General features: G+C 31.7%; 1 protein-coding gene across 1 annotated transcript in view; it reads right to left on the bottom strand.

The window, feature by feature from the left end:
- Myo61F (unconventional myosin 61F) overlaps positions 1-19,700 on the bottom strand; it is a 46,105-nt gene extending 26,405 nt beyond the window's left edge. The window contains exon 1 of the mRNA XM_090108478.1: positions 19,435-19,700. Coding sequence (XP_089964604.1) covers positions 19,435-19,562 — 128 coding nt within the window. The 5' untranslated portion in view covers positions 19,563-19,700. The remainder of the gene's footprint in view (positions 1-19,434) is intronic.
- Positions 19,701-19,977: the final 277 nt, after the last annotated feature.

The raw sequence follows: 19,977 nt of genomic DNA on the forward strand, positions 1-19,977 counted from the left end.
TAACACAGATAGATAAGCTAATACGATCCTTAAAATTCTTTCACAAACAAAATGCTACTGGTATAAATAGGTCAGATGAAAATCAAAAATGGTGTACGCAGTAGGATTGCACGTGTTTAAAAGTGATATGTGAACACGTTTATTTACTTTTGTTGTATAATCAAGTGTTTAAATCAAAATAAATTGCTCGTGTCATTCCGGTTTCATTCCCATTTACATACACAACTTTATTTACTGGGAAATGCAAACACAAGTGTTAAAAGATTTTAAAGTAAGTAAGTATACTGATAGCTGTATCTAAGACGAAGAAGAATAGTCGACCAATACCTACTACAAATTTCCTTGATGTTATTGATATTGCTTTCGGTATTATTTATTACTTAAATTGAACTATGTCACCAATGCCTTATTATTAACGAATGCAGAATATTAACTCTATTATCGAACGCTCAGAGAATAGTCCCCATAATCATATTACGGAAAGAGGTAGATCGTGCTTTATCTAACACTGGATACATGACCTGTATAATGTATTTGAGCACTAGGCTTTATATTTCCGAGCCTGTATCCAAGAGGTTAGTTATATCCTTATTTTTGTATAGATTTGTTTTCATTAAATTATATTTAACACAAAGTCGAAAAATAAAATAATAAGAGGAAGTAGTTCTTCTGTAGTAAAAGTTGTTTAATTTAATATTCTGAACTATTTTGTTTACGGAAGAAATATTAAATATCATCTAGTTATTGTTCTGTAATCTGCAAATTCATATCTAACCTTCAAGAAAGAAAAAGAATTATTTCAAATTAATTCAGGCGTTTTGGTATTCAGGGATACATACATAAAGATAAATGTTCCATTGACCTTCTCCTTATAAGTGAAGAAAAAACAAATTTCGTTTTATGATTAGTGTCGATGATGTCAACAGATTATCAGTTCAAAGCACGTCCACTTAGTCACTCTTACGACTTATGAGGTTCAAGGTAAACCCGAATATAGTCGGATATGTTGCCTATTCAATTGTAAATTTGAAAGTTTTCGTTTATACATTTTGTTTATTTAACTCTAGGTATGACTCTATGTGACTGCTAACTTTAAAATACAATACCTACCTAATTTATTGAAAACAGAACTCAAAAACAGCACAGAAGGCCTTATTAATTATTTTTAAGTAATAAATGTATTATTTTACAGGATGTAGATTGTCAAAAAATGCCCGTGTCGCTATGTTCATAAACACACACCTACCTAGTCGATGAAATTTTAAACCTTGCTACACACAAACAGAGTTAAAAGTTAAAACTCAAATTATTCCTATATTCTACCCTAAAGTTTTGAACTTATTATAACTGTCTGTGACTGTTTGAAACGGTTTACCGTTAAAAACTGCTGAAATTCTATTTCTAAACAAAAAGGTTGCAAATAACCAACTGACAAGGGTCGTCCCCTAGTTCCACTAACACAGGACATTATCATTAATATCAGCTCTGTTTATTATGCATATATGCACCCATTGTTGATAAGGTATGACGTAATATTTGTAACACCGTTTGATATTGTTACTTTAAGGGCCGATTTTTCAATGCTTGGATAAAACTTATTCGTCGAATAATGTAACTATAAAACTACCATTTTAAAAACGTATTCTATAAATTGCCAGTATTTGACAGTTTACGTGACATTTTAATATTATCGTGTAATACTTTATTGGACGGATAAGTTTTATCCAAGCATTGAAAAATCGGCCCTAATTAAAATTATTATTTACCCAAATAAATTGTTACCTTCGTTTTTATTATACCTACCTATTTACTAAGTTCTAGTCACTTCTAGTGGTCAAAATAGTTCGCGTAGTGGTCAAAATTTGGCATGTATATTAGATGTTTTCCGCAGTGGAATTATCGTGATAAAACGTTCTTTCGAAATATCAGATAAATAATATAAAAAAATCCACAATATTTCTTATTTCACGCTAACTCAAGTCATTGCGCTAACTACATGATGAACTGATTTCAACATAAGAATTTGTGATTTAAATAATCAAAATTGTAATGCACTCAGGAAAAACAATTGATATACTTTCGATTACAATTATTAATCTTTACAGTTAATATTATAATAAAGCTGAAGAGTTTGTTTGTTTGTTAGAACGCGCTAATCTCAGGGACTACTGGTCCGATTTGAAAAATTCTTTCAGTGTTAGATAGCCCATTTATCGAGGATATATAGCCTGGCTAGTGGCTATATATCATCACGCTAAGACCAACAGGAGCGGAGCAATGCGGGTAAAACCGCGGGGCAGCTAGTAGGTATTTAATACGCATTCAATCTTCCGTTACACCGTACACGTATACGTTCCGTAACAGACATACACACAAATAAGTGTTAAATATTCGACACATAATTTAATTATTTTCCAATCTACTGCAACTTGATATCGACTCTTATATTTCATTCATGCCGCAGTATGACTCAGTGACCACCTTTGATGTTACATAATTTTTATTTGAATAAATCGGAAGCACTCATACGGATTTACGTTCAATAACGTCTTAGTTGGTCTTTAGTTGGTCCATGTGCAATGTATATTAATAATTAAAATTATTAAATTATGATAGAATAATAATTATATACGAGCTAATTATTTTTATTAATACATCGAAGTAATTTAAGAAGACACTTTCCATGATAAGTAATCTATAGGTACCTGGATTAATTTTCTATATTTTTGTTCTTGATGCCACCATCCCAGAGCAGAATCAAAACAATACATATACATAAATGAAAACTGTTATCCTGAAAAATCACAAAGTGACATTTTTTTGTCCTATAATGATGATGTAGGAATATTGGTAGGAAGGTTTATTGAGTTGCCAATATTTCGGAATTAAAAAATTTGTTGAATGTTTCTTTACTTATTTAGATCACATCACAATCTGTAGCAGTATATAATTATAGATGGGCAGATCTCACATATCATCGAACTATTAAACTTTCGATGACTAAAAGTTCGATGAGATGTCATATATCATCGAACTTTTTAATTGATTAACAGCTAACCGCTAATTAGTATTACACGATATTCTCAATAGTAAAATATTTAACGAACTTGTCCCTTGAACTTAATTAGAGTACTTTGTATGTAATGCAGTGTGTATGTGTGTATTTTTATGGCCAGGGACGTGACGGGGTATGTGGGTCGCCGCGCCCAAACACACCTTGCTTCACCCGTTCTGTTTGTGTGTTTATATATGTATATATAACAGCTATATTATAGTCCTTCGTGGATATATAGTGTCCCAGAAATGTGACCTGCAATAGGTTAATGGTGGTTATAAGAAAAATAAGAATAAAAATTAAAAATAAAGAATAAATTGACCAATGTGTGAAATTTTACTCTCAACGCGCCTGAAGAGTTTCACTTAAAAAAAACTTTTAAATTTATCGTTGTATTTATAGCATGTGGTAGAAATAAGAAACTCTATCAAACTCAAACTCAAACTCAAACATTTATTTATTCAATTAGACTTCTTCCAGAAGCACTTTTGAATCGTCATTACATTCTTTAAATTTACCACCGATTCGGAAAGCAGTATCTATGGAGAAGAACCGGCAAGAAACTCCATAGTTGCTCTTTTAAAGTCATGTCCATATACAATATAATTTTACATTACATGTTACTTACATCTAACTACATAATATTATATATTATCATAATATGCCAAAGAACTGTCCTGTTATTCTTACGCGACAACCCTCCATGGATTTTCATCTTCCATATATTCCTTAATGCTGTAGTAGGCTCTCTGAACTAATACATTTTTTAAATAAGTTTTAAATTTAACACTACTAAACTCTTTAATACTATGAGGAATTCTATTGTAAAAACGTATACCTTGGCCCATAAATGAATTTTTAACTTTAGCTAACCTATAAAATGGCATTTCAATTTTATTTCTATTCCTTGTGCCATAACAGTGTCTATCTCCTACTTTGGTGTGTAAGTCCGCGTTTTTGTGTACATGTAAAACATTATTAAATATATACTGTGATGGTACAGTGAGGATACCAATATTCTTAAAGAGATCTCTTAGTGAGTCCCGAGCACGTAAATTATATATAGAGCGTATGGCTCTTTTCTGTAATATAAATATAGTTTCTATATCTGCAGCCCTGCCCCATAGTAGAATTCCATAGGACATAATGCTATGAAAGTAACTAAAATAAACCAATCTAGCCGTATCTTCATCGGTGAGATGCCTTATTCTTCGAACTGCATATGCAGCTGAGCTGAGCTTAGCAGCGGTGGTGGCAACATGGGTCCCCCATTGTAGCTTCTCATCTAGTGTCAAACCAAGAAAAACAGTAGACTCGACAGGGTATAATACCTCCCCGTTTAAAATGATATCCCTTTTGACCTTTTTTACATTTGGAAGGATAAACTCTACACAATTTGTTTTTTTTGCATTCAATAATAAATTATTAGCATTAAACCAATTAGATATGCGTAAAAGAGCAGAGTTTACTTCGTCAACATTTGTGTCATATCTATCCACATTAAATATTAATGAGGTATCATCTGCAAACAGTACTATTTCACACATATCCTGCAAATAATAAGGTAGGTCATTAATATACACTAAGAACAAAAACGGTCCTAAGATAGATCCCTGCGGAACACCAATGTTAATCGGCGCACCGCAAGATTTCTCTCCATTAACAACAACGGTCTGTACCCTGTTCTGAAGATATGAAGCTATGAGGTCCTGAGATAAACCTTTGATACCATAAAAATTTAGTTTCCGTAATAGAGTGGAATGTTCTACACAGTCGAAAGCCTTAGAAAGGTCGCAGAATATCCCCAAAGCATTCTTTGAATTTTCCCATGCTTTATATATATGTGACAAAAGAGCTATTCCAGCATCAGTGGTAGAGCGCCCCCTTGTAAAACCAAACTGTTTGGCGTGCAGTAAACCATTTGAAACAAAATGACTACATAATTGGTTTAAAATCAATTTCTCGAAGACTTTGCTCAAAGTTGGTAAAATAGAAATAGGCCTATAGTTATTACAGTCTTCTTGGTCACCGCTTTTGAATAAAGGAATAACTTTACTAAACTTTAATAAATCAGGGAATATACCACAGTCACAACATTGATTAAATATAAACGCTAAATGGTTGGCAATGTTTTCTATAATATTATTTACTAAATTCACAGACATTCCCCAGAGATCACATGTTTTTTTTAAGTTTAATGTTTTAAAAGTTTTAACAATTTCATCTGCAGTCACATGTCGTAATTCAAATAATACATTACACTCCGCAACATGGTCCCTCAAATAGGACTCCGCAAGCACTGATGATGAATTTAATTTTTTAGTAATACTAACAGGGACACTACTAAAGAAATCTTCAAAAGCAAGCGCAACATCAGCACTTTTGTCAATTACCCTGCCAGCATTTACAAGTTTTATGGTACTATTTGTCCGGCTTTTGCCCATTTCACCATTAATAATTGTCCAAACAGTTTTAACTTTGTTATCAGAGTTGCGTATTTTATCTCTGACATATAGACACTTGGCAGTGAAACAAACTTTTTTAAAAGTTTTTGAATAATTTCTAACATAATTATGGAATGACAAGTCTTTGTTATATTGCTTCATGCCATATAACTCATATAGAATGTTCCTGCATCTGTGTATACTAGGTGTTGCCCATTGACTAAATGGTAAATCCTTGGTGATACTTAAAGATTTAACTTTAAATATTTTTTTAAACTCATTATGAACTAAATTAAAAAGATTTGTAAACATTTCACAAGGATTATTATAAAAGGATTGATCATTCAGGTTAGGCAGTTTATTATTAATATTATCTCTAAATTTATCAATGCCTTTTTTAGTTATAGGCCTAACATTAATTCTTTTAAACTTAGGTATGCAATCCCATTCCAAAACTACTTTCTGGCCACAGTGATCTGAAGTCAGTATATTGAGGATATTTTTTTCTAGACAGTTGCAATCACAGTATATATTATCAATACAAAATATCAATATAGTGTTACACATGTCTAACTCATGTCTGACCATCTGTTTCGAAATTTGGCAATTTATAAACATCGTGCCATTAAAATTTTCTATTCGACTTGATTTCGATACAAAATTTATGCGAACTTTTGTAACAAGCCTTGCTCTTTTGTGTTGATATATTTTAGGTTTTATGTTATAGATGTCTAATGTTAATTATGTCCAGTTATAACAAATTGATTATGTTGAAATAATTAATTCTTTCGAAGTTGATCCATTTCTTTCACTTAACTGTGTGACTCTAATCTCTATGGTATCTAATATCTATGCTACATGTGATGTTACAAATATTATATTGATTTTGATAACAAACTGAAAAGAGATAAATTATCAGTTATCACTATGTCATATTTCACATATTTTTATTTACGTAAATGTTTTCTATAAATAATTTTGTGTTAGAGCAAGAATACATTTTCGACTAAAGAAAAAAACTTGTAAAAAAATATATTTGCTCTTTTTATGGGAAATTTATCACGGTCAATAAAATGTATGGTTTAAATTTGAATTTGAATTTGATTACGGTAAAGACCACTGACATTCACTCATTTAACACCTACGCATTACCAGACATACAAAGAAATATTAAAGTCAATATGAGTCATATATTAGATCACCTTTACAAACAATGTAATGTGATTAATCCGTAGTATAATACTTATTGTGTGGCGGTAAATAGAATCAATATTTGGTTAAATTTACATTTTTAATGATTAATGAGCGATTGTAAAATTCATGATAATGCACATAGTGAAGAGATAACAACATTGTTAATGATAGCTAGAGGACATAAAATAAAAATTAAAAAGAAAGTACACTGCGAGTACGAATTGAGAATCTTCATTTTTTTACGTCGCGTCGGTAAATAAACAATAAGTTTCTGTATTATTAATTTCACTAAAGTAGCTATTACCATAGAAAATATAAACAGTGACAGCTATTACATCCTCGAGTTAAATATAGGCGTTTGAAAAGCAGAATAGGAAACAGTTCCCGATGCAAAAATAAAACCATTTGTCACAATCGCGGAAACTTCTAGAAAATCAGTTAGTTTTTCCCACTTACATATCATTTGCTGGATTTCCTTATTTGCTAATCCGTTGTACAATACTACAATCATGGGAACGTTACACTGTGAAATGAAATGCTTTCCCATGACGCGGTAAATATTGTCTAAGTACCTATAGGAAATGTTTTAATTGCAATACACAATTCCTGTATGTACGAGAGATAGTAACTAACACAAACTTTTATAAAGTTTTTTAACTACAAACTTCTTTAAGCCATTATAATTTAGAACACACTAGCTAAGCCCCGCGGTTTTACCCGCATTGCTCCGCTATTGTTTTTAGGGTGATGATATATTATAGCCTATAACCTTCCTCGATAAAAGGGTTATCTAACACCGAAGTAATTTTTGTAATCGGACCAGTAGTTCCTGAGATTGGCGCGTTCAAACAAACAAACAAACTCTTCAGATTTATAATATTAATTTAGAGTATATTATACTGTGGTATATAGATTAAAAAAAAAACACAGTTATTAAATTAGCGATTAGATGAAGAGTTGATTTCTAAGTTTCATTAATATTTATTAATGCCTAAATGTATTTAATTTGCGGAAAGAAATAATACACTAATATGCGGAAGAGTTTCAATTTAATATTTATAATGTATTAAACCGGATAAAAGAGATTTCCGATTGGAGTAACTTAAAATCTAAGTAGGGTCCTGACCTCTTCAGATTAGCCGTATAATAGTCTGTGCTATTACATACTATGCTAATTACGAAGCACGTTTTCTCAGGTTTTATTATTTATTTAGATGTAGGCTGAAAATGGTCCGTGGCAGTAATTGATGTACGAAGAGCCTAGATGGCAACAACATCGGCTTGGCTGCAAATTTGGAGTTTTTTTGTTTGTCATGCCACATATTTTGGCATAAATGACGTGTTTATTGCCCTCTACTTATGGAGTAATGGCGCATCCACACTCGCCGCCGGCTTATGGCCTATGCCGCCTTGCCGCTGAATGCAGGCTGCCGCGGCCGGCTTTACCGGTGGCTGCCACTCCGTAGTCCGTACTCCTACCACTCCGTATAGAAGCCGCAAGCAAACTGCCGCCGGCAACCAAAAACCGCGCGTGCCGCAGGTAAAAGATGCAAATGCTAATGGGCATGTGTGGATGCGACATAATATTGTAGTTTGATAAGGAGTAAATAGTCAAATTTTATCAAATAAATAAATAATAATAACCAAAAAGTTTATGGATATTTATCAGAAATTTAACTGGTTAATATTGTTTATATAAATTTTATAATACATATTATGCATTTGTTATTTTCAAACCTTTCTCACGATATGTTTACCCGATAAAACATTAATTTTACCCGAAACGCTAAAATCAAAAAGACAGTTCCAATCTTTAACATATCAATAAATTCGTTCGATCAATGCTAACGGTGCATACAATTATTCATTTACTCCACATACTTTCTACATAAAACGATTTAAATAAATCAGTTACACTGCATGCATTTCAAATTAAATTATTTACGAATACGAATGAAATATACGTTTCCTTGGCAATAATATTGGTCGTTACAGTTCATTTGTGCTATAAAAGTTGTTATCAATACAAACGTGTTCGAATAAAGACTTATTATATCATTATGAGTCAGTGGTGATTAGCATGGAATATATGAATTATATTAGGGGTATAACCTGGCAATGCTTGGAGTACGACGTCAATGCCTTGAAGAAGTTACGTATCTATACTAATATTATAAAGAGGAAAGGTTTGTATGTATGTATGTATGTATGGTTTTCACGCATAAACTACTGGACCGATTTTGATGAAATTAAATTTATTATAATCTTTAGACCCTGAGGAAGAACATAGGCTACCTTTTATTGCGAAATATGTACCACGGGCGAAGCCGGGGCGGACCGCTAGTTATACATATAGTACTAGATTTCCGCTCGCGGCTTCGCTCGCTTTGTTTAAAACCTAATAAATTATATACTAAAACCTTCCTCATGAATCACCGTATCTATTAAAAAAAACCGCATCAAAATCGAATGCGTAGTTTTAAAGTTTTAAGTATACATAGAGACATAGGGGCTATACTATGTAGTGATGATAAGTCAGTGGTGAACGATTAGCAATGCTTGGAGTACTGCGTCAAAACCTTGAAGAAGTTACGTAGGTATTATAATATTATCTGTGGTCTTCGTGTTTTAAACCGACTTCAAAACAAAGAAAGAGGTTCTAAATGTTTATCTGTAAGTATGTTTTTTTTACGTGAGGGTTGCGAAGTCTAAATGATTTGCTCCAGAGCTTGGAATGGACTAAACGACATATTATACAAAACAAAAAGACAAAACTGCTATTAAAAATAAATGGTTATTTATGTATGATGTCTACAATGAGAATACGTTAACCATAACATATGTAAAACTAATTTGGATTTAAGTTATGATTGAATAAATAAACGACAAACATCTACTTTAAATTATTATATAGGTAGGTACAGTTACTTTTGAGGAGTCGTATAGAATCTATAGAATGAAGGACTTGCAAATATTAGAGTTACGTAGTGTGACCAAAGCGATGACTACTAATATTCATCAATTAAATAATTAATTACCTATAAAACCTACCTATTAAAACTAAATAGTCATTACCATAATGACAAATTTAATAAACGTTTTTATACTAAAAATATAAATCTGAAAATACCTATAAATCTGAATTCACACGCAGGTCCTAAACCTGGAGGTGACATTCTTTTTACACGCTTTATATTAGCTTCACCTGTATGTTTGTTTGTAACCGACTTCTTTGGGCGCGATTTTGACCCACTTTAAACGGTCAGATTTCGTTCAAACTTTGTAGATTTATTGAGGACCGATGACAATACACTAATTTGATAAAAATTTTCTATTTTTTAGTTCGGTTTTCTATAAAAAGCGTGTTTTTTAGTTTTTTTTAACTACATATATATTATTTTTAAAAGACTTGCCATGTTGCAAAGAAAAATCTAACTCGTACATTTTTTGCCAACAAAATTATTTTAGAATCATGTGCAGTGACAAAGAAAGTCTTCAATAACCTTATTTTTAAATTAACGTTAGAATTTTATTTCCCACTCTACTTTTGCTTTATTTCTATTGTGTTTTAAGTGAAGTGTTTTTGTTTTTATCCTATCCACCTTTTTTTGATATTATAAATGAGAAATATGTATACGTATGTTTGTTACTCTTTCACGCAAATATTACTGAACCGATTACAATGAAATTTAGCACACATATAGACGCATACTTGGATAAACACATAGGATAGGTTTTATCACGGAAATCCCACGGGAATAGGAACTATGCGGGCTTTTCTTTAAAACCGCGGGTGAAGCCGCGGGCGGAAAGCTAGTTTAAAATAAAGCTTATTTCTGCACGTCAAGGCTTTATTTTATCATCATGCACGTCTACGACTACGTGTTTATTTCCTCAATCCTTACCGTATAAACCACAAACATGGTCGTTGAATCATGTTTATTTTCATATATGTAAATATTTTAATTAGCTACGTACGTGAATGTTATACTTAGATATATATGTAATACTAGAGGTCCGCCCCGGCTTCGCCCGTGGTACATATTTCGCAATAAAAGGTAGCCTATGTCCTTTCTCGGGTATCAAAATATTATCTCCATACCAAATTTCATGCAAATTGGTTCAGTAGTTTAGGCGTGATTGAGTAACAGACAGACAGACAGAGTTACTTTCGCATTTATAATATTAGTATGTAATATGGTGGTCATTGTTAGTAATTTCATAATGTGCATCGTTATAATATCAGCTATTAAGCTAATATTTAATTAGATTCTATAAAGTTTGGATTATCCATATAGGTATGTAGATGCATTACTTAACTTTACCCAAGAGACCAAAAAGAAATTGATGGGCAAAAAATAAAAATTGTTCACCTTCTCTTAGATCATAACATAGACTGTATGTATTAAAACTTTGCCTAACTGACTTATTTATGTTTAACTTTCAATTGCATCCTACATTTGCAGGCTCTAAAAAATATTATCCTGGAAAAAGTTTCACGAATAGGTATACCTACCTACCTTAACCAATTAAAATTACAACATCGTTTTAAATTTCAATATTCTCAGTCTTTAGGTATTTTTATACAAAATAAATAAAATATACATTTAAGAACAACCTAACTAGTTATAAAAGTTAATTTTTTTATATTAAAAAAAAAATAGAAGCGAACCTTTAAAAACCAACCTTCGATCCCGACCTTGATTATTTAAGCACATTAAAAACATAATCTGACGTCAATGGACAGGTGATACAGTCAAACTTTCATTAATTTAACCGTTTAAAAAAATATGATTAATCTGAATAATTATTATAAACATAATATAACAATAGGTAAGTACAACAAATTTAAGAACTTGTTTTATTTTGGTGTCATCGACCCATCAAACTCACCTTGTGGCGAAAACTCGATTAAAATATCACCACATTCGGCAATGCACATGCCGACAATGCATCCCACAAAAACTAGCACTGAACTTTGAAACTTGTTAACTCTTTTAATTACCACTTTGTCACATAAAATTAAATTTCCGAACGTGCGTTAATTTTTTTTCGAATTCCAATTTCAAACTTTAATCGATTTGACGTTTCGTTTGGCGCCAATGCGTGCGACTGACATGAGACCGTTGTGAGAGTTCGCGGTTAACTGCCGTCATATGCGAGACCGGTCAACGGACACAAATGTTTTCCAGTTATTGACACAGAGCATCTGTGTTCAGGTTTATTGGAAGGATTTGAACAATACAGGCATTATAATTTATAAATAGATGTAATTTTTATTATAATTTAGTAGGTAGGTACCACATTAATTTCAGGTTGGAAACTTTGGAAAAGCATGGCGTATTTTTCAATTGGATCGACCTGATAAATGCTTTAAAAGACGACATTTGAAACTCCTGCCTGTTTAAAAATAGCTTTGAAAGAGCCTTAGAACTAAGAAAAGAACAATTTATTTGTATCGCAATGATAATCGTCCAAGGGGAAGATGGTTCTAATTGCTTCCATAGAATGTAGAGCAAATTAATTATAAATGCATGAGGCTTTTTACATTCCACACAAAATGCAACATAAAAGTTTATGTGTGTTCCTTATTCAGTGTATGAGTGAAGGAATTTTAACTGGTCAAACATTAACAGCTGTACTTAGATTGGTGGAATCCTCAAATAAAAATGAAAACAATAAAAATAACTACAAGACAATTTTCTCTAAAAAATATAATTTTGTTCACTACAAGGGCTATAACACGGATGCGATTTCTAGCATATGTTTTTCTATGCTAACATTTTAAAGAAGTACACAAACCACTGGTTGGTGGAACCGGTTAAAAAATAATTTCACCAAAAGAATATCGCAGGTCTACCCCAGCCCCCAGGCGGAGCCGGGACGAGCCGTTGATTTATATTAATTCTATCAAATAGAAAATTCATACAATCAAAATCAAATCAAAAATCAAAAGTAACAATATTAACAACAATACGATTGGTCCATTTTGAGATGAAACCATAGGTCAACAGAAATATGATTTGGCTAATCTATCTGAATAATTTGTGTTTAGATCTAACTAGGGTCAAAACTCAACGGGGTCAAGAGTCAAATGTTATTTTTTGTTAGCATGCGCATGCCATTCTACAAAGTGACTAGTTATAATAATTATCAAATTATAAGCAGATACAATGCAGTTAATATTTAATAAAACATACCTACGGATAAAATATTCGTAGTTTTTAAGTTTTTAAAATAGTTTTTTTGAAGCGAAACTTCTTTAGGCGCGTTGAGAGTAAAATTTCAAGATTACCTTGCCATGACGGCAATACCGTCACATCATGGAGTCAGGCCGCGATTTTGGTAACTTTGAATCTTGCCAAGAAGTTTCACTTCTGACACGTGTGCTCGGTACACACGCTCTTTTTTAGTTTTTGAATATTTATTTTCACTTATATACGATAATACATATATTTTCTAATACAATTTTAAAGATGGATTATTTATGTTTGTAAATAAATAAAAATATATTCCAATTGCAAATTATCACTGCATATTAATTTCTAAGAATTGTTATAATTTTATGATGTCACAATAAAGTGCCTTGTCGGTCGAAACGTGCTCAACAAATTGCAATAACATTCACCCTTATCTAGCATACATTTTGAATGATAGGTTTATCATACGCTGATAAAATTACTTTCTCTGGAGTACTCTAGATATGAAATCAGCCTGGGAAGTTACATTTGTGACTTGTTTGAAAGCCGATATAATCTAGGCATTCAGATTGCATTAACATTACTCGTAGCGTATAAAAATACTTCTTATTATTGACTGACTGTAAGCTGACCTAGGCAATGTACAAACAAACATTTATTAATCTATACTAATATTATAAAGCTGAAGAGTTTGTTTGTTTGATTGATTGTTTGTTTGTTTGATTGAACGCGCTAATCTCGGGAACTAGGTACTGGTCTGATTTGAAAAATTATTTCGGTGTTAGATAGCCCATTTATCGAGGAAGGCTATAGGCATCATCATCATCACGCTAAGACCAACAGGATCGGAGCAATGCGGGTGAAACCGCGGATAACAGCTAGTTTTTTATATGTTTACTATTTACTATTCTGGTTTAGAGTTAAAATCAAAGCCATATACATTATACATATATCATGATTCGTCATGATGTGTTGTTTAGCCAGGTCTCTGACGCACTTATCTTTAACAATTTTATGACGAATCAAGGAAATAATACAGTTTGTCCTTATAGGTCAGGTGAAACGCTAAGCTTTATGACCTAGAAATCTTAATATATGTAACTCAACGCTCAGCCCAAACCACTGAACGGATCAAACTCAAACTCAAATCAATAAAATAGAGGATGAAATTTTGTACCATGAAAATTTATCTATTCTACGCAGGCGAAGCTGCGGGCAACAGCTAGTGGCATAAAAGAATATATTTTTATTTTTTTAGGTATTTAGTTATACCACAGATAAGTTATTTGTGGTTATAATATGTACAAAGTACAGAAAAATGATCTAAGTCCTATAAACTCTATGGCTAAACGTATGCCTTGATATAAGTCTTCAGCGGCATTAAACTATGATAGGATTCCATTCAGATGATCAGGCGATATTCGCGGTCAAGTTACATACTGTTAGTAGGCTAATCTCTTCCATTGGGCTTATTTTATTGACATTGTAATCTATTATTACCAACATCATAAAGTGGAAAGTTTTTTTTACACCAACCAAATAATCTCCATAAAATACCTACACTTGCAGGATCGCGGTTGAAAAATTGCCAATAAATATGTAGAAACAAGTATTCAAAGTCGAGAAAATAATAAATAAGAAGTTACTGGAACAATTATAATTAGGGTTTCAACCGACTTGCTTTTATTGATATAGTGTGGTCTTCGAAAAAAGCTCATTTACATACTTACCGCGAAAGATGATGGTGATTCTGCAAATTTCGTTAAAATTTCGTTAGACACCTTTTACCAATATAAAAATAATTTTACACCTATATACGTCATATTGAATATGCCCAAAAAATCATAAAAATCAGTGAAGCCGCTGCGTAGGAGTTTGTTTATCTACAAATACATACAAGAATTTAAAAAAATTAGCATAATATGTAGTGCAATATACAATAGGTAAAAGAGAGCTTAATGTCGGTTGTTTTGTAACTCATCTCACACAATGTGGCCTTGTAGAGTCGTGATGTTAATCCCGATAGCTTGAGCAATATCATTGATAAGGCTAATCGTGAAGGCATAAGAATTAAACATTATTATGGTATGGTCGCGTATTTCCAAACTATACATAGCCAGAACGCAACCATAGGAAACTGCTCGTGTATACTTTGTAATGCTGTTTTTAAGTTTGTTATTACAATATATACACGAATTTTGCGTACTGATCGTGTATACTTTGTAACGCGGATGCTTGCTTCTTCGTTCCAAACTATACACGATCAGTACGCAAAATAATAAATATGTATAATTAAATATACATAGCTACTACACCACTTACGCTTGAGCGAAATAATAAATATATAGGCAATCAAATACTTGTACAGCTATATCTATCTACTTTTATTCTTGTTGATTGATTCAGTAAAATATGGAATAATATTAATATTATTAGGTAAGCTTAGAAAAATAAATAGGTAACAGATATAAGGGTTAGGTTAGGTTCGTGTTTTTTTTCAACTACACAAAAATAGCAGCCCCGAAGCGGGGCTCCGTCGGTTCGCAACCATCTTCTTCTGGAATTATTAGACTCTTACATTTTAGCACTATTATCAATTGTAAGTCGTGCAGTATAGTCGGGAACGAAGACACAAGCATCCTCGATCCAAAAAATATACGATCAGTATGCAACATTATATACACAATACACATGCATTTTAATAATAGATTTCAAAACAGCAATACAATAATATAAACGCAAGAAATGGAAAGACGCCGCGCTTACTCCGAAACATACACGATTATTCCGCATGCGTACTGGCGGCGTATATTTTGGAGCGCTTTTCTTACTTACTTCACTACAAAGTATACGCGAGTATTTGCGTACTGCTGTTGTATAAATTGGAAGAACTTTGTAAAAAAGTTATTTCCAAACTGTACGTGATTAGTTTCCTATGGTTGCGTACTGGCCTTGTATAGTTTGGAAAGACGCGGTATGGTCTGATTTGTGCTTTGTTTAATTTTAAGACTTTTTTGAAGTGAAACTTTAGGCGCGTTGAGAGTAACATTTTAAAGTCGTGTCATGGAGTGAGGCGACGATTTTGGTATCTTCGAATCTTGCCAAAGAAGTTTCACTTGTGACACGTGTGCTCGGCATACACGCTCTTTTTTATTAGATAATTTTGATACTATTGCTTAAAAGATGATAGTAGAGAAGGTAGTGGTCTGTTTGTTGCATCCTCTCAATAAAGTCCTTCATCTCATCCTGCTTTCTATATTTTTGTATTTTCGAAAAAAAAGCTACTTAATTTGGAAAATTTTGTTTCTCGTGGGACATTCTACAAAATACGTCTTTTAACACACAATAATTAAAATACATAATATTGCACAGATGTGTTCATATGTTTAGTAATTTAGAGTAGGTAAGTTATTCAAGCGCCTTGAGATTTTCCTCAACACACACATTTTACTATAAACATCCTTTTAAATAGTAACCTTCATTGTATAAAGTGATTTGCTTTGAAATATTGGAGGTTGCTCACTAATTTAACTTTTAATAGCTTTCCCCTTGCGATCTTACTAACGTTATCATATTTTTTTACAAATGCTTCATGTTTTGTTTACTGGGCAAAGAGCTGAAGAATGATTATAGGTACATGTTAGACCAACCGCTTACGTATATAAAGAAGTAGAGATGCCTCAGAGGTGAAGACATACATCAAAAAGTCGGAGATACTGGTCTGGCGAAAAACGTATAGGTAACAAGAAATTTGTTTGTCAATTTATCTTTTGATTATAATAACCACTAGGTACTGCTCCCATCAGAAAAAGAAAACTATACGGAAACCCTCATATCAAGCAATGGATAGTTCTATTATTTCCAGTTGTTTCCAAAAAACGTTTAAAACACAGATTTTCACAATACACCGATTCCGAATTAATTTCTGTGTGTAATACTTAAAAGAATATCAAATGTATAATGAAAGTAACATTCTTATGGAAGATGGTGCAACTAAAAGGTTTTGCGCAAACAAATGCACAGTAATAATATGTGGATGTGCAATAATTTTTAATGTTGTGTTTCAAATTAGTTTCCATTAAAACTTAGAATTACTTTAAAATTTGTAATGGATAAAAGCCATTGCAGTATTTATAATATTTTATCGAATTTAATTGGATTTTTCAGATAAACGTGAATAAGATTTTGTTTTATTTATAGATTTTTATTAAAAAAAGAAAAAAAAAAGGAGTTAATCCTCTTTCCATAGACAATATAATACTATACAAGATATATCAAGAATAATTTTAAAAATAACATGTATTTTTATAGATTCCTACTTCTCAAATAAAGTACCAAATGAACTCAATGATAACTGCAGTAGGTACATTGGCTCCATAACGCAATCTAATCAAAGATATTGGCTGGCCAATTAGAACGAATTAGAACTGATGTTTTGTTCAATTGTCAATAATACCACAGACTAATAATAATATACTACGGATAATACTAATAAATATGTGCACTTTATGATTTTGTAATAACATTTATTTTGTATTAACTTAATAAATCTTATATATAAAAATGAATCGCAAAAAGCGCATAACTCGAGAACGGCTAAACCGATTTCGATAATTATTTTTTTATTATATTCCTTGAAGTACGAGGATGGTTTTTATGTAGAGAAAACGTAAATATGTACCACGGGCGAAGCCGGGGCGGACCGCTAGTGTTTAAATAAATAGGATGAATTTTAATTTTAATATATGAATTTGTATCCAGATTGGGGCATTGTAATCTAAAATTGATGTTCAAATAAGTGTTTCAAAAGTAGATCAAATAACTTTAGCTTTATTGCTTACTCGCTTTTGCCCGCGACTTTGCCCGCGCTTTCAAAGAAAAACACGCATAGTTCCCGTTCCCGTGGGATTTCCGGGATAAAACCTATCCTATGTGTTAATCCAAGTTACCCTTTATATGTGTACTAAATTTCATAGTAATCGGTTCATGAGTATTTGCGTGAAAGAGTAACAAACACACAAATACACACACAAACACATCCTCACAAACTTTCGCATTTAGGATCTTAGGTCTCCATCATCATAGAAGTAGATACATTATATACCTACATGTAGGACCATTGATAGTTACATCGTATACACTCTTCAAATTCTCTATAATACTTGTTCTGACAAAGGCGACTGACATTAAAGCTTATGTTCATAAGATTCTTCTCTATTTATAACGGTAGTTGAACGGTAGAGACGGAGCTTATAAAAATTAACGCCTACAATACATAGTTAAATTACACATTTATCCGTATTTGCTATTTATAACTGTAAGGCGCTTTTATTTTATTGAAATGGACGTATCTTCGATTCGGCATAAGTAATAAAGTTTAAAAGCATAAAATAATAAAGATAATTTTTTTATGTTTTGAACTATAGGTAATGATAACTTAAATATAATATTAGTAAAGATAACTACATTATAAAAATGCATTTAAATTAAGTGGGTCCAAGACAACCTGAATCTTTAGTGAAATGTTCAGTTTATGCTTTATTGACGTAATTATTATATCAATCGATAAATTTCAGACATCTAATCAAAATATTATTAGTAATAGATAATTAATATAACTTGTACCTAAAATTGTGGTAACGCCTATACCTTACCGGATTTTAATTTTTTACCCTTATTGATTATCCAACCATAATTGATAATTTCTATTTCTAAAACATTGTATAATTTTTGACATTTTCTGTATCAAAAAACAAGCAGTTGTGAATTTTTTAATATTAAATAGCTTAGGTATCTACTATCTAGTGTCTCAAATTACTAATTTCCCTACTTATAATATACGTACTTATATTATACCTATACGTTATGTAGTAAATTAATTACATATTTTTTCTAAACATATTTTATTAAATCGAAATACATATTCGTATATTGGACAAACAATTTAATTTAAATTATATCATGATTATTTAAGACCTATAAGTACTATTATCATGGACGAATAATATATTTGTCTATGCTATTATGAACCTCTTATCGTAAATGAAACACATCTCCACAATAATTTGTGAAATAAGAATATGCATTTCATTCTGATAAATTTTATTTATAGATCTTGTCATATAAATCTATTGACTATCGTCCAAACACAACCTAGTAAAATCACAGGTAAAATAATGGGTAAAACTGATATATTCTGCCAATAAATTATTCATGATAATTAATAAACTGTTAAAACCTTCAGAGTAAATCAGAGAGTAACCTGCGAGGGTATAGAACCATGTACAACTGATGAGATTAATAAATTTATCAATCAATAAATGAAACAGATAAGAAGTCGATGGATCTTCACAGCTGCTTGATACAATACAATTGAGCAATTTTGTACGTAGAAGAAAATATATTATAGGATTAATGATGACGGGACTGCAGTGACATACTACTGACCGATATATTATCTAGATAAATTATTACAGAATTAGAGGACGATGCCTCCTGCATCTACGGTATTTTATTCAAAAGGCTATTATGTATTACTTACTTTCCTCCTTCCACCTCAGGTTGCTCCGACTTAGAAGGCTCCGCATCTCCATTCACCATGAGAAGAGGAACAGCAACCTGTATCTGCTCGGAATTATCCGCAACTTTCACAGAATCTTGATCCGCCATTTTAAAGTTCCAAACACTAACTCGCGGGATATAAAACCTCTTTTTATTTTTTCTTTACGCGCGAACTTCAACTTTTTAATTTTCAAATTTAGAACATTGCTTACGTGGCTGAGGACACAAGGATTGGAAAGCAAATGGTGTATCGATGTTCTTCAAATTATCAGATATAAAATGAAATAATCGTGTGTTTTATCGCATCATTAAATAACTCACATTTAATAATTCATATTATTGTCTTTAGATTACACTCAAATCATATGATAAGTTGATTGTAAATACTTCGATAAAATGTAATTACTAATACCTGAGATAAGTTTAAATGTGTACTATTTATGTAATTTCAGTGGGTACTAAATAGTAAAAAATATTTATTTAAATATGCTTTCAAATAACATTAATAACCAAGAATATAGTA

Source organism: Colias eurytheme, chromosome 13, assembly GCF_061535395.1.
Source record: "Colias eurytheme isolate Ceu_HAF_F1 chromosome 13, ilColEury1 Martin Lab GWU primary, whole genome shotgun sequence".
NCBI lineage: Eukaryota > Metazoa > Arthropoda > Insecta > Lepidoptera > Pieridae > Colias > Colias eurytheme.